Here is a 16664-nt window from a genome sequence, read left to right as displayed (position 1 = left end):
CAGAGCACCCAGAGGAAGCCTAAGTAGTCATGGGGAGAGCATACACAATTCTTACAGACAGCAGTGGGAATTGAACCCCGATTGCTCATCACAGATGCTGCAACAGTTACACCATCACTACCGTGCCATCGCTTCCTCCGCTGAGGGGAGTGGTTTCCTGCAGTCTCCCCTATCTACACCCCTCAATCAGATATACTTCACTCACATTCCCTTTCACCTTCTCCACCCCAGGGAGACACAGGGTGAAGTTCTCTCTTCCCATGCTGAGATATGAAGGCATCTCAGGTGACTGCTGCACACGGTCAGGCTGAATTGGGTGAGGCTGGCAGTGATTGCAAGCGTTCGGCACTCACTTGGAGAGGCGGGGGGTGTCATCTGCCCATCCTCCCAGTCGACGGGTGGGTTTGCTTGGGGGGTCCTGAAACAAAGGCAAATAGGTTAGATCATGCAAGTGCACGGCAACAAAAGCCAGTGGCACAGAGAGTGGAACCTGTAGAGAGGTAGCCAGATATGTGCAATCGACTCCTCACAAACAACCCCACAATGACCGACAGTGCCATAACTTGCATGCCAGTGTCAGGAACATGGTGAGTACAGGAGTTGGCATGTTACATTGAAGTTGTATAAGACATTGGTGAAGTCTAATCTGGAGTATTGTGTGCAATTCAGGTCACCTACCTACAGGAACAGTATCAATATGACTGAAGGAGTATAGGGAAAATTTACAAGTATGTTGCTGGGACTTGAGGACCTGAGTTATAGGAAAAGGTTGAATAGGTTAGGACTTTATTCCCTGGAACATAGGAGAATGAGGGGAGATTTGACAGAGGTTTACAAAATTATGAAGATTATAGATAGGGTAAATGCAGACATTTTCCACTGATGTTAGGTGAGACAAGAACTAGATGTAATAGAAAAGGTGACAGATGAAATATTTAAGGGGAACATGAGGAAGAACTTCACTCAAAGGGTGGTACAAGTGTGAAATAAGCTTCAAGCAGAAGTGGTGGGTGCAGATTTGATTGCAACATTTGAGAGAAGTTTGGATAAGTACTTGGTCAGGAGAGGTATGGAGGGCTAGGGTTACGTGTGGGGTCATGGGACTAGGTAGAATTACAGTTCAGCACAGACTAGAAAGGCCAAAGGGCCTGTTTCTGTGCTGTGGTGCTCTGTGGTCCAAGTGTGAGAAACAACGAGGCAGCAATGATATGGGGCTGCTTTGTGTTCAAAATACACAGAATTAAATGAACAGATAACATTAATTAAATCAAAGACAAATTATAATCATGGGCACAGACATTGGTTTATTAAAGTCACCTGTACCAAGATTCGGTGAAAAGCTTGTCTTGAATACTGTTCATAAAGATCAAATCATTGTACAGTAATGAAAAACTCACATGCAACAGCATTGCAGGTACATACCAGCAGATATACAGCATTCACAAAAAACAAGTTAAACAATTTTCACAAAGAAAAATGTAATTAGAACAGAAAAAAAACAAAGTTCATTTTAATGGTCACTGTGTTGCTAAACAATAGTGATTAGGGTTATGCGAATTGATCCAAATGTTGAAGTAGCTGTTCCTGAACCTGGTGGTGTGGGACTTCAGCTTGCTTACCTCCTGCCCAAAGGTGGCTGTGAAAAGATGGCATAGCCTGGGTTGTGGGGATCTTTGAGGAAAGATGTTTCCTCCTTGAGGCAGCACTTCCAGTAGATGCTACCGATGGTGGGGAGGGATGAGTCCGTGATGTATTGGGTTGAGTCAACTCTGCAGTTTCTTATATTCCTGTGTATTTGAATTGTACCAGACCATGATGCAACCGGTCAGCATACTTTCAACAGCACATCTGTAGAAGCTTGTCCCAGTGTTCAGTGACAAGCATACTTCCAAGAAAGTAAAAAGAAACTGGCACGCTTTCCTTATGTGCTGGGCCCAGGACAGGTCATCCGATATGCCGATGCTCAGCAATTTAAAGCTACTGACTCACTCCATCACCGATTCCCCAGTGTAGATGGGTGCATGGAAGGGAAGAGAAGAGAGAATGGTACCTTTGAGTAAGATGGTTGCAGAAGGAAGTGTAGACTTGGAGGAGAGGTTGTGTCCACAGCTCTCTGCAGTCTTTGGTGATCTCAGGCAGAGTAGTTGGTAAGCCATGATGCATTTGGATAGGATGCTTTCTATAATGCATCAATAAAAACTGGAGAGGTTCAAAGGGGACATGTGGAATTACTTTAACAGAAGAACAATCATGAGCTTTTTTGGTGGCTGTGGTGTCAATGTCTTTGGACCGGAACGGGCTGTTGGTAAAATCTCAAGATGGCAATGAGGAGGCGTACAGCAGTGAAATAGAGCAGCTGGCTGAGTGGTGTCACAACTTCACACTCAACAACAGTAAGATCAAAGAACTGATTGTGGACTTCAGGGGAAGTCAGGAGAACACACACCAGTCCTCATCAAGGGGTCAGTGATGGAAAGAGTGAGCAGTTTCAAGTTCCTAGCTATCAACATCTCACAGGTGATCGATCCTGGGCCCAACACGTTGATGCTGTCATGAAGAAGGCATGTCAGTGGCTTCATTATTTCATTAGGAGTCTGAGGAGATTTAGTATGTCACCAAAAACCCTTGCACGTTTCTATAAAGGTACAGTGACTGTAGAAAGCTACAGCTGGTATGGAACTGTTCCCCCCATTACAAGCAGTGTGGGACAGTCCCACAAAGTCAGTGGGCGGCCATCCTACAATTACAGTCAGTGTTGGACAGTCACCCCTGTTGGTGTCAGTGTGGTGGTGGCCTACAATTACAGACAGAGTGGGACTGTTCCCCATTTTCGTCAGCATGGGGCTGTCCTACTGTTCATTGGTCTGGGGCCATCACTCCTAGTTGCAGGCGACCTGAGTCTGTTACCCTGGTGTGGGACTGCCCCACAGCTACAGATGTGCTGCTATCCTCCCCCCCCCCCCCCACAGTTGTAGCCAGTATGAGGCTGTTCCCCCCCCCCCATTACAGTTGGCAAATTTTGTCCTCCTTTTGCAGTGTGTATGAAATCCTTACTCCATGGGTCATTGCTTTCAGTTGACACAGGAGTAAATAAACGAAGAAAGGATTGAATACTTTGCATTCGCAGAAGGAGACTCTCTCAATTCAATAAACTCTTTGATTTTCTTCTTAATTTTCAAAAATAAACTGCTTAGGAATGCTGAGAAGTCATGTTGCCTAAAATAAGAGATGACTAATGAAGTGTGGGAAAAAGGCTGAAGGGAGGACGAGGACATATTCTCTTCCCGGGAATCTGGGACCTGGCACAGATACAGCTAGAACTCTCCCATCCTGTCCAAGTCCGACCGTAGACTCCCTGCCTCCACCACACTAACTGCCTTCCTACTGTCTTGGTATCATCGGCAAACAATGCCCCAGTCCCTTCATTCAGGTCATTAATGTATAATGTTGCAGTCCCATCACTAACCCCTACAGAGCATCACTCATCACTGGCAACAATTTGAAAAGGACTCCTTTATTGTCAGTCTCTGACTTTTGTCAGCCAGCCAGTCATGTACCAATGCAGGTATCCTGCCTCTAACACCATGGGCTCTTAACTTGTTTAGCAGCCTTGTATGCACCACCTTGGCAAAAGCCTTCTGAAAATCCACTACTCTTGTTTGTTATGACCTTGCACCTTATCATCTATCTGCACTGCACTTACTCTGGAACTGTTATACTTTATTCTACCTTCTGTTATTGCTTTACCTCAGTGCACTGTGTCATCATCTTTATGGACAGTATGCAAGACAGGCTTTTGACTTAACCTTGGTACATGTGAGATTAATAAACCAATTCCAATTACAAGAATGTTATCAGGACTGGAGGCTTGAGTTACAAGGCGAGACTGGATAAGCTGGGGCTGTTTTCCATGGAGCACATGGGGGTGACCTTATCAAGGTTTATAAAATCATGAGTGGCATGGCTAAGGTCACAGACACAGTTTTCCTCAGGGTTGGAGAATCTGAATCTAGACATACAGCTTTAAGATGAGAGGAAAGATTTAGAGAGGTTGGTGGATGTGGAGAATGAGCTGCCTGATGAAGTGGTCGAGGCAGGTACAATTACAATGTACCATGGACAGGTATATGGATGAGAAGGATATGGGTCAAATGTAGGCAAATGGGACAAGCACAGATCAGCAACCTGGTCTGCAGATACATTGGGCTGAAGGGCCTGTTTCTGTGCTGTGTATTTTCTATAACTCCCTTACTGTGACAGATGTAAAAGATGGCACAGCAGTATTTGTGAGTGCAGCCCTCTGATTGTGACCAACACTAATCCCTCAGATGTCATCAGTACAGGCAGATTCTGGTCATTTCTCTCATTGCTCCTTTGAGCAGTTTTCTGCACCCTAACTGGCTATGTCACCGTGACACACACTGCAGAGTTTGGCCACAACTTGAAGAGCTGAGTGGTATTGGAACTCCAAGGGTTAAATTGCAAAAAGATTACACAAACCAGCATTGTAATCCTTGGAATCTGAAAGCTGATGTGATTTAAACATTCAAGATATTATGAGGAGCTAATAGGGTGGTTATTTCTACTAGCTAAGAATCCAGGGCAGGGGGACGGGTCCAAGCTTTCATGACAAGACAGGAAACTGTGCAAACATACATGAGGAGCAGAGACTGAGTGTCTCAGCAGTGACTGGTGTGGGTAACAGGGACTGTGACCGACGACTACTAACTCGGTGTGTGTGTGTGAAACAGAGACCGTACATGTGTAATATGGACTGCGTGTGTGCAACAGGGACCACGTGCATTTAACATAGATCACATCCAAGCATTGACCGCTTACGTAACAGGGACTGGGTCCCAGCACTGACCGTGTTTCTAAGAGACCGCGTGTGTAACAGGAACTGTGTGTGCAACAGGGATTGTGTCCCAGCACTGACTGTGTGCATAACACGGATTGTGTGAGCAACAGACGCTATGTCCCACCACTAGTACTTCAAGCAACCCTTTTACAACCACAGGAGGTGCCACTTTCCTGGAGGACTGGAAAGCTGTTAGGGTCCAAAGGAGAGCAGGTGTTTAAATGAAGGAAAGGCAAACAATGGCAGCAGCAAACCCATCACAACGTGAACCAACTTCCCATTAGTGCAGGGTCCTTTCAACACCAACACTGACCAATCACTTTTCAGCTAACAAACACAGTACATCCCCATGCTATGATTTTAGAAAACTGCCTACATCGTGATAGCCTGTAATATGAATCTCACAAAAATTGACAAAACTTGTTTCAATCACATATTCTGTTTATTCGTTTTTTTTCTCCACATAAACTCTGTAAAAATCAGTTCTTAATCCATACCTCAAGCTTTTTTGGTAGTAATTTGGAATTCAACAGGATGAATTTGTAACAGGATGTAATGTTCTGAATTTCTCCATTACATGTCCAGAGGAGGTTCATGAGAATGACCCGGGGAATGAAAGGGTTAATGAATGAGGAGCATTTGATGGCTGTGGGCCTATACTCGCCCATATGATTTGATTTGGGAGCTTAAGGTAAAGGAATGCTTAGGAGTTAGTGATCATAATATGATCACTGGCATTATATAGACAATTCATTGATCAGATGTGATCATAATATACCATATCTGGCATACGTGTGGAGAGAATAAACTGTGATTAATGCAGGTTGGCTGATATCCGTCATGGTGTGTATGGCTGGAGAGCCTGTTGCCTTGCTACATCTCCCTAAGACACAATGAACTCCAAGAGCAGGAGGTTTTTAAAACATGGAAGTAATCTCAAAGGCATGCAATCCATGAAATAGTTGGAATTACATCCTCCCAGCACTGTGGAGAATTCCTTGCATACATTGCCCTGGCTAAATGTTGTTCAATCTTCCCAAACCACTTCATAACAACGAGGCACGTTTTCACACAGCTCCATACTTGGAATCAGTGAAAAATTGCTGGGATGCCAAATCCTATTCCTATCTTCTTTTTCCATGAATTTATCTGGACTATCCTGCTCCTCCTCACTGTAGAGAAACACTAAATGTCAGAGGCAGATGAGTTAAACATCAGAGGAATTCCATTAGCTCATCCCCAAGTCCAGTTTCCAAGTGAAGGTTAAGGGTCCTCATAATTATTGCATGACACTTGTTGAATGCCACAAACTTCTGAGTTCATGCTCTGTGCATTGGATGCTATAAACCATTCCCACTGTGGCTTTCTGCCATCCAATGCTCCGGAGTGTCACCTGTAGTTAATCTCTGTCCTAATACTCGCCCTTCTCCTTTACGGCTGCAAACCACCTCAGGATGACCAGAGCCTTTTTGCTCACCCTTACTGTGACTCATATCCCCTGGGAAAGGATGGTTCTCAACCTGGGTCGCACTCTATCTCTACCAGATCAAATCCATTTATCTCTATTTACACTATTACTTCATCTGTCTTGGTCTGAACACTTTGTGCTTCAGATGGTGCACCTCCAGTTTTAACTCATTACCTACTTTCCCTGATGGTGGTCTAGTTCTGGTTTAAGTCTCTGTCCCTTCCTTGCCATTCTGGCTGTTTCCCTCCACAGATGCTGTCTGACCCACTGACTTCCCCCAGTGCTCTGTGTGCTGGTTTGAACTGGCTGAGGTTTTGGTGAGCTGGTGGGGTGCTGACCTCCACACTAGGACAATGGAAGATTGTAGTCATCATTGTTTTCACTCTTACTTTCCTCAGTGACCTCACATACACCTGATCCAGGTCTAGAGATTTTTATACTTCACAGCTGACTGTTCTGATTATGATTTTTCTTTTTGTTCATTTTTCAGGATCAAATCAGAATCACATTTATTATCACTGGCATGTGACGTGAACTTAGCAACAGCAGTTCAATGCAATACATAATCTAGCAGAGAGAATGAAAAAAACAATAATAATAAACAAGTAAATCAGTTACGTATATTGAATACTTTTTAAAAATGTGCATAAACAGAAATACTGTACATAAAAAAAAGGTAGTGTCCAAAGCTTCAATGTCCATTTAGGAATCGGATGGCAGAGGGGAAGAAGCTGTTCCTGAATCGCTGAGTGTGTGCCTTCAGGCTTCTGTACCTCCTACCTGATGGTAACAGTGAGAAAAGGGCATGCCCTGCATGCCAGAGGTCCTTAATAATGGACGCTGCCTTTCTAAGACATCACTCCCTAAAGATGTCCTGGATAGTTTGTGTATTAGTGCCCAAGATGGAGCTGACCAGATTTACAACCTTCTTTCTGTCCCATGCAGTAGCCTCTCCATACCAGACAGTGATGCAGTCTGTCAGAATGCTTTCCACAGTACAACTATAGAAGTTTTTGAGTGTTTTTTTTGACACGCCAAATCACTTCAAACTCCTAATAAAGTATAGCTGCTGTCTTGCCTTCTTTATAACTACATCGATATGTTGGGACCAGGTTAGATCCTCAGAGATCTTGACACTGTTACGTACCCCGTAACTGGGTCACTTACCAGCAAAGATAGAGAGGTCCGTTGAAGTCTGATGGTACTATTTTTAACAGTATTAATTGATAAAAATACACAAAAATAATATCAATGCAAGCATACAGATAATATACGTCGTCAATACTAAATCTAAAAGAGCAGGTATAATAATAATCAATAAGAAATAGCTCTATTGTTGTCTAGGGGATAACGTATTGTCCGATGGAAATATAAAAGTCACTCAAGTTCATGCAGGCTGCAGCCTTTGGTTGGAGTCAAGAGAGAGAGTTTAAAACTTGCCAATTCCTTTTATGATGTCAATCCTTCGAGAGTTCCGTTGGTGTAGCTGGTCACGTGTGACCAGCTCCTTTTGCTATTTAGCTAAGCCGTTCTTCCGTGGTCAGTCCCGCCAATCCCAGGCAACGGGAAAGGACGCACGCGGGCCCCACCGGCTGTCGCTATTAAACGCTGTCATGGGATTTCTAGCGTTTCTCCTGGTGCGTCTAAAGGGGTTGTTCCCCAGACCTTCTTTTATCCTTACTCACGGGGTCTCAGATGTCAATCAGGTTGGAATGATGCCATCCCTCAACCCAGTCCACTTTGGTCATTCCCTGAGGGCTTCAAATAAATAGTACAGTACTCAATACACAATTCCGTCTCCAAGAGACAATGGCCGTTTTCCGTGGCTTTGTATCGCTGAGGGGCCAGGACATTCTAAACCCCTTTGTGGATTCTGCGTGTCTCTCTCTCATTTCCTGGGTCCCAGACCTGAATTAATAGCAATCTTGCGATTCTCCAAAAAGGAGGGGGCTACTTTGTACCCTTCGGCCCCTCAGAGTTGGGGCACAGTCGTAATAACACCCAGGAACTTGAAGCTGCTCACTCTCTCCACTTCTGATCCCTCTGAGGATTGGTATGTGTTCCTTCGTCTTACCCTTCCTGAAGTCCATATTCAGCTCTTTTGTCTTACTGACATTGAGTGCCAGGTTGTTACGGTGGTACCATTCCACTAGTTGGCATATCTCACTCCTGTATGCCCACTCATCACCATTTGAGATTCTACCAACAATGGTTGTATTGCCAGCAAATTTATAGATGATATTTGAGCAATGCTTAGTCACATCAAGGTATCTGTGGCATGGCCCACCCCTCAGTGCCCTCAAGGAGGTGGTGGCAAGCCATACCTGCTGAGTTTCTCCTGCTCCCTTGTACATTGTTCCTAATCTTATCTACATTATTGATTAGCAATCATGATTTTTTTCCCTTCAGGCACCAATTTACCCTTCACCCCTCCACAGCCTACCCTCCACCCCAAACTAATGTTCTGGAGCCCTATATCCCAACCTAAATCCACATCAGTCCCAGTTCAATGTGGAATATGTACCAAAGTAGTAAAGGAGGAATTTGCATCTCATATCATTCAATAAGAAGATTTTTCTCTTTGGCTCACTATGGATAATGTTGGCAAGGCCACAGAACATACAACAATACAGCACAATACAGGCCCTTTAGCTTACAACGATGTAGTGACCTTTTAACCTACTCGAAGATCAATTTAACCCTTCCCTCCCTCATAGCCCTCCAGCTTTCTTTCCTCCATGCACCTATCTACGTTTCTTAAATGTCCCCAATGTGTCTACCTCTACCATTAACACTGGCAGTACCCACTACACTCTGTGTAAAAGAACCTACCTTGGACATCCCTCTATACTTTCCTCCAATCACCTTAGAGTTATGTCCCCTCATATTAGCCATTTCCATCCTGGGTAAAAGTCTCTGGCTGTCCATTCGATCTGTGCCTCTTATCATTGTATATCAGTTGGAGATACAGCCAGAGAAATGGCCCGTGGAATTTAATCTGGACTAGATGGTGGTCTTGCTTTTTTGGGAAGTCAAATGCAAGGGGAAAATATACACTACATGGCAGGACCCTCAGGAGCACTGGTGTACAGACGATCTTGGGGTGCAAGTCCACTGACCTCTGAAGGTAGCATCACAAGAAGATAGGATGGTAAAGAAAGTGTATGACATACTTGCCTTCATTGGACAGGGTGTTGTATAAAAGTCATGTTGCAACTGTATAAAACTTTGGATAGGCCATGTTTGTAATATTGCATTCAGTTCTGCTCACCTCATTACAGGCTTGAGAGAGGGTGCAGAAGAGGTTCACCAGGATGCTGCCATGATTAGAAAGTTTGAGCTATCAGGAAAGGTTGGATAATCTTGGATTGTTTTCTCTGGAGTATCAGAGGCTGAGGGGAGACCTGATATGAGAGGCATAGATAGGGTAGATTATCATTTTTGCAGGGTGGAAATACAAGATAATAAGAGATTGTGAGAAGGTGAGGGGGGTAGTTTTTCATGAATTTTATCTATACACAGCAATTTCTGGGTGTTTGGAACATGCTGCTAGGAGAGGAGGTGGAAGCAGATTTGATAGCAGTGTTTAAGAACCATTCAGACAAACATATAAAAAGCAGGGAGAGGAGGGATATAGGCCATCCAACCCCATTTAAACCTGATGGGATAAGTTTAAATTGCATCACAGTCTTAGCAGGCATTGAGGCTGAAGGGCCTGTTCCTGTGCCGTACTGTTCTATGTTCTAAGGTCTGATCAATTCCCATAACAGCCTGCTTTTGTGTTCGGTGTCCCACTGGCTCTTAACAAAATTATCTATTTGTGCTGCCTTTTGATGTCTCTGTTCATCCAATCTCTATGAATTCAAACTCCAAAACATACTGCCTGTCCAAACTTTCAGCATCTCATGTACCCATCATCTTTCAATTTATAAGCCCAGCTATCTAACACTTTGATTAGACCATTTAAAAACTCTCATCCATATTTTAAAATCTCTCCATGCCTGACTATTCCAACCTCTGTAATTAATTCCAGACCTGCAAACTCCAAGATTACTGCACTCAGCAGGGCCCTGCTTTCAGTGAACAAAGCCCCAAAACACAGAACCTCCTCTTGCCTTGATGGATATCCTTGGAGCCCATTGCTTTAAGTCAACTTTTGACCAGCTCCTCATGTGGCTCAGGGCTCCCTTTGTCGATATGCATTAAACTGTTGTCATTTTAACAGGTTGCCAACATTCACCTCACCTTCACTCAGAAGCTGTGACTGGATTTGCCCTATTATTCAATAACATTCCAATAACTACCCCCTGCACTGTCTCCAATGCTGTGCCATCCTCTCTGAACCCTAGGGTGGAATGTGCCCTTTAACAGCCCACTTGATTTTATCTGCAAACTTCAATGATGGAGCTCCTGGTTGCCAGGAATTTAAATTTCCTTTTCCATTCCCATACATTGGCCCCCTTCACTGCCAGGGTGAAATGAAACACAAACTAGAGCAGGCTTTCCCAAACTGGGGTCTAAGGACCCCTTGCTTAATGGCATAAAAAAGGTTGGGAACCCCCTGAACTAGAGGAACAGAGGCCTGGAGGCAGACTGTCCTGGGTTTGGAGGTCTGCGTGTGTGTGGGAAATGGGCTTATTTTGCTTTTGTTGCTGCTGCTAAATGCGGTAGGCATGTTCTGTTGGCACCAGAATGTGTGGTGACACCTGTGGGCTGCCCCCAGCACATTCTCTGGTGCATTGGTTGTTGACACAAACGACACATTTCACTATATGTTTTGTTGTATGTTTAAATAAACTTAAATCTGAATGTTCCCACTGGGTGGTCTACAACTCAACAGCATTCTCTAATTTCAAGTAATCTACTCCCCTTTTTCCTTTTCTCTGTCCTCCTGATCTACCCAGTTTTCCTCACTCACACACTCTTCTTCCCAACCTCTCCATCACCCAGTTCCCCACCCCAACCTGCTCCATCTGCCTATCTCTCTCACACACACACACACACCCCTTCCTCCTCCTACTGCCCTTTTCACCTCCCATCTCTGGTGCCATTCTCCACCTTTCTCTCCCATCAGATACCACCATCTGCAGCCCTTTGTCACCGCCATCCATCACCTCTCAGCCTCTGTTGCTACCTCCACCTCCTAATCAACCCCTCCTCACCAGGCTCAATCTATTGCCTGCCAGCTCCTGCCTCACCACTCCCCTTCTCTATTCTTTCAGTCCCAGTGAAGGATCTCAGCCCAAAACAGCGACTATCCACTTCCCTCCACAGATGCTGCCTGACCTGCTTTTTCCTGCTCCAAAATGTGTCTCCTGTACACACATCTCAGTCCATTTCATCCCTACACCCTGCTGACACCAGCCTCTCTGGTCCTCCACACAACGGCCCTTTGTCCCTGGCAACCTGGCAGCTCTCCTTTGACAGTCTGACCAGCTTCTCCGTGTACTGCATGTTTCAACTGCTCTGGAACCGCTCGCTGGGTTTTGTAAAGCTGATTTAATAAGACCCACCCCCTCTCTGGGAACACCAAGACACTTGCAGTCAATCCTGACCTTTCCAGCAGACTGCAAGGTCTGTCCATAGTTAGTCTGAGAGAGATGATTTGTATCCTCAACAACATACTGACACCGTTACAGAACAATTCAACAATGCCTCCCTAATGATGGAAATATGTTTTATTTGGAGGTAGGGTCAATGGGGCCTTGAGATTCCCCGCCTTTAGCCGGACACTTGGCCTAATTTGGCATCATGAGCCCTACAACATATCTGACATTCTTCTGGAGCCATTGAGTGGAGTCAACTCACCAGAGACCAGCTCTTCAGCAAGTTACACTTATTTGGTTATTTAAAGCAACAACATATCCATTTTTACCCTGTACGTGTTGCAAGGCAGAGAAATAAGAACTTGACTGTTCCTGATAAGGTGTCTGATCGATTCGGCAGTATACAGATCAGTCTCTCCAGAGGGTGTGACAGGAGTATGCACACTGGGGCAAATTTGCACTAAGTGGTGAAGAGGCTTTAGGGATAAGTCCATACAGTGGAGAGAGGAGGGAATAGAAGAGAGTTCACAAACTAGGAACCTGGACAGTGGAACCAGAGTCTCAAAGAGAGTCTGCACATAGTGGGGAGCGGAGGGACCCACCCCCTAGTGAGGGCAACACCCTGAAGGGACGGGACCCATCTTCCACTACATTCTGTAGTATTGTTGTTGACTGGCGAGATCTTTATGGAAAGGCAGGGGTGATGGGAAAGTACCTGCACATCCACTCACCTCTGTGCCTACGGTGTCCTGGGACTGCCGCGCTCGACGGCCAGTCTTTGCAACCTACAGGGAGAGAAGGATGGGTTAGTCCAAGTTCTGCAATAAATGCACACGAGTCCCACATCAGACACCTTACCACTCATCTCTCGGCAGCTGCAACACAGTTTTCCTAATGCCCCTTCTTCTCTGCAAAACTTCAACGTAAATGGCACTTGTTACAGCACCACCCACCCTGTGCAGGACCCAACCATTGCCTCCCTCTTTCCCACCCCCCCCCCCCCCACCCTCCAATAGCAAATAGGAAAATGTGTCACTTGATCATGGGATACAGGGGTAAAATGTAAGTTTGAATTCAGAACTGAATTACTCATGGAAGACAGACAGTAGTGGTAGCTGCAGGTCCATGACCAGTGATGTTCTGCAGAGATTGATGGATTAACAGAAGAGATTCTGCAGGAGCAACACATACAAAGTGCTTGAGGAGCTCAGCAGGTCAGGCAATATCTATGGAGGGGAATAAACTGTTGACATTTCGGGATAAGTTACTTCATCAGGGCTGAATAGGAAGGGGGCAAAAGCCAAAATAAGGTGGGTGGAAGGGGAGGAGTACAAGCTGGCAGATGATAGACGAGACCAGGTGAGGGGGAAGGTAGGTGGGAGATAAAGTAAGAAGTTGGGAGGTGATAGGTGTAAGATATAAAGGGCTGAAGAAAGAGAAATCTGACAGGAGAGAGCAGTGGACCTTGGAAGAAAGGGAAAGAAGAGGGAAACTAGAGGGAGATATTGGGCAAGGGAGGAGAGAAGGGGTCAGAGGGGAACCAGAATGGGGAATGGAAAAAGAGGGGGATGAGGGGGGAGAAATTACCGTAAACTGGAGAAATTAATGTTCATGCCATCAGGTTGGAAGCTACACAAACAGAATATGAGTTGTTGCTACTCAAACCTAAAGTGGCATCATCATGGCAATGGAGTAGGCCATGGACAGGCATTCAGAATGTGAATGGGAAGTCAAATTGAAATAGGTGGACTAGCTAGTTTGTGGATAAAAACAATATTGGTGGAGTTGTGACCAGTGTAAAGGACTATCAAAGAATACCACAGGGTAGAGATCAGTTACAGATATTTACATTTAGATTTATTAATATGTGCATTGAAACATACAGTGAATTGCAAACTAGAGTGACAGAGCATGAATTGATGCCTTGCAGCCCAACCAGTCCATGCCGACCATGGTGCCCACCCAACTAGTCCCAATTTCCTGTGTTTGGCCCATATCCCCCCCCAAAAAATACCGATCCAAGTGCTTCTTAAATGATACTATTGTACCTGCCTCAATGAGCTTCTTCCTTCCATATACACCACCCTCGGTGTAATAGCATTATCCCTGAGGTCCATTCTAAGTCTTTACCTTCTTACTCTAAATCTATGCCCCCAAGTTATGGACTCTCTACCCCAGAAAAAAGACCTACTGTTCACCTTATTTATGCCTCTCACAATTTTAAACATTTATATAAGGTTGCCCCACATTCTCCTACCTTCTGAGGAATAGAACTTATCTTGGTCAGCCTCTCCTTCTATCTCAGGCCTTCTAGTCCTGACAACATTCTTGTAAAACTTTTCAGCTCTCTTTCCTGTTTAACAATGTTTTTCCTCTAACACAGTGACCAAAGCTGTACACTGTACTCCACGTGTAGTCTCACCAATGACTTGTACAACTATAACATAATGTCCCAATTCCTATATTCAATGCTCTAACTGCTGAAAGCCTTTTTTCACCACCTGTTCTTTGTTCTACCTGTGAATAACAGAGAATGAGAAAAAACATTCTTCAGCCAGAGGCTGAATCTTCAGAATTCTCTACAGGCAAGGCTATGGAAACCAATGATGAAAATATTCAAGACAGACTGCCAGAAGAAGCGGGATCTCCAAGTGGCCACCCATTTTAATTCCACTTCCCATTCCCACTCCAATGTCTATCCATGGCCACAGTCACAATGAGGCCACACTTGGGTTGGAGGAACAACATATTATATTCTGTCTGGGTAGCCTCCAACTGATGGCATGAACATCAATTTCTCGAACTTCCAGGAATGCCCTCCCCCCTCACCACACCCCATCCCCTTTTCCCTCTCTCACCTTACCTCATTGCCTGTCCATCTTCTCCCTCTGATGCTCCTCCCCCCTTTTATTTCTTCCATGGCCTTTTGTCCTCTCTGATCAGACTCCCCCTTCTCCAGCCCTGTATCTCTTTCAGCAATCAACATCCCAGCTCTTTACTTCACCCCTCCCCCTTCAGGTTTCACCCATCACCTTGTGTTTCTCTCTTACCGCTCCCCACCTTTTAAATCTACTCCTCAGCTTTCTTGTTCTCCAGTCCTGCTGAAGGGTCTCAGCCCAAAACGTTGATTGTACTTTTTTCCCATAGATGCTGCCTGGCCTGCTGAGTTCTTCCAGCATTTTGTGTGTTGCCAAGACAGACATTGATAGATGGACATTACAGGAACTGGGATATGGAGTTAGTGTAGTAAAGTGGTGCAAAGGTAGATCAGACAACTTTAGGATGGCACACTGGCAGAGTGGGTAGAGCTGCTGCCTCACTCAGCCTCAGGGACTGGGTTCAATCCCAACCACTGACACTACCTGTGTGGCACCTGAACCAAGAGTACTTCCCCTGGGTCCTCTGGTTCCCTCCACATCCCCACAGCGTGCATGGTCATGGTCAGCGGATTGACTGTGAAATGTCCACAGTGTGTGGGGGATGGGAGGAAACGGTACGATGCAATTTCTCTGAGAGCTGGCATAGTTCAGATAGAGTAAATGGCCCGGTTCTCCATCTGTTATGAGAAACTGCACCACCCTAACTCACCACCACCACCCCGTAATCTCACCTCAACATTCAGTCGACTCTCAACACCCTCATCAATCCTCCCACGCCTACAACTTCCCCACACTCCTCCAACACCCCTTCGCCACCCCCCCCCCCCCCCCCCCCCGTTCCAACGCCCCTCCTCGTCCTCCAAGCACCTCGGCTCAAACACCCAACTCTCCCTCCGCTCCAAAGCCCTTCACTCGTCCCAACACCCCACCCACCCACCCCCACACTCCAACCCACATCCACCCCTCTACCCCAACCACCTTCTCCTCAACACCCTCACCCCTCCCTGGACACACACTCCCGGACCCTGCCTTGGACTCTCCATCCTTCCTCACTCCTCCCGCTCACCCCCTCACCCGTCCTCACCGATGCAGCAACCCACACTCCCACCCCGGCGCCACCAGAACTACCGGCCCCGCTCCAGAATGAAGGCTGCAGTCGGGGCCGGGTCTCCGTTGAGGAGATGGGACTAAGGCGCCAGTCTCGGGTAGTTTCTCACCCGCTGAGTCTCCGTATCCAGCACATCCTCCATCGCAGGCCCGGTCCCGCCGCGCACGCGCAGCAGTCTCCAGGCAACAGCGTCCTAGGCAACCGCTTCCGCTGGAAGAATTCGCCCTTCTATCGCTCTATTTTTCTCTCTTCCTTTCCTTCCTCCTTCTCTCCCCAATGCCTCCTCCTTCTCGCCTGCCTTGCTTTCCTCCTTTCACTCCAACATCTACTCCTCACCCTCACAAAACCCATTCACTCCCCTCCCATATCTTCCTTTCTTCTCCAACATCACCTTGCAGTGGTACAGGAAGCTCAGCAATATATGCAAGGGCAGGTATCATGGCTTCTACAAAGTCCATTTTATTTTTAACCTTCGAACGGGTTAACGTTCGAAGGTTATTATTTTAACCTTCGAACGGGTCGAAGAAGTACGGCCTGATTATTACTTCGATGCTCTGATTTGTTCTCGGTTTTGACATCTATTAAAACAGGTATTTCAAGTTGTAGACCAGATATTCTTCTAGAGGTTGGACAACATCTGCTGAGGCTGCAAGGTCTCGGCCTGTGCGTACATTTCTTATGAGTCCCTGCCATTGAAGGAAAAGAGGTGAGCAAACATTCTAGCCAAGCAATCACTTAAAATTAAGTGGTGCCTTTGCATAAAGGAGAGGTGAAAGTCATAATTAAAAAGTCTATTCAATCACTG

General features: G+C 45.7%; 1 protein-coding gene across 1 annotated transcript in view; it reads right to left on the bottom strand.

The window, feature by feature from the left end:
• Positions 1 to 16058, bottom strand: part of ift43 (intraflagellar transport 43 homolog (Chlamydomonas)) — a 30065-nt gene extending 14007 nt beyond the window's left edge. The window contains exons 1-3 of the mRNA XM_073039486.1: positions 15969 to 16058; positions 12604 to 12657; positions 354 to 418 (exon numbers count right to left, since the gene is read on the bottom strand). Coding sequence (XP_072895587.1) covers positions 354 to 418; positions 12604 to 12657; positions 15969 to 16001 — 152 coding nt within the window. The 5' untranslated portion in view covers positions 16002 to 16058. The remainder of the gene's footprint in view (positions 1 to 353; positions 419 to 12603; positions 12658 to 15968) is intronic.
• Positions 16059 to 16664: the final 606 nt, after the last annotated feature.

Source organism: Hemitrygon akajei, chromosome 3, assembly GCF_048418815.1.
Source record: "Hemitrygon akajei chromosome 3, sHemAka1.3, whole genome shotgun sequence".
In the NCBI taxonomy this organism is placed as follows: Eukaryota; Metazoa; Chordata; class Chondrichthyes; order Myliobatiformes; family Dasyatidae; genus Hemitrygon; species Hemitrygon akajei.
Note: the sequence above shows the minus strand (reverse complement) of the source record. Positions and strands in the feature narration are given on the sequence as shown.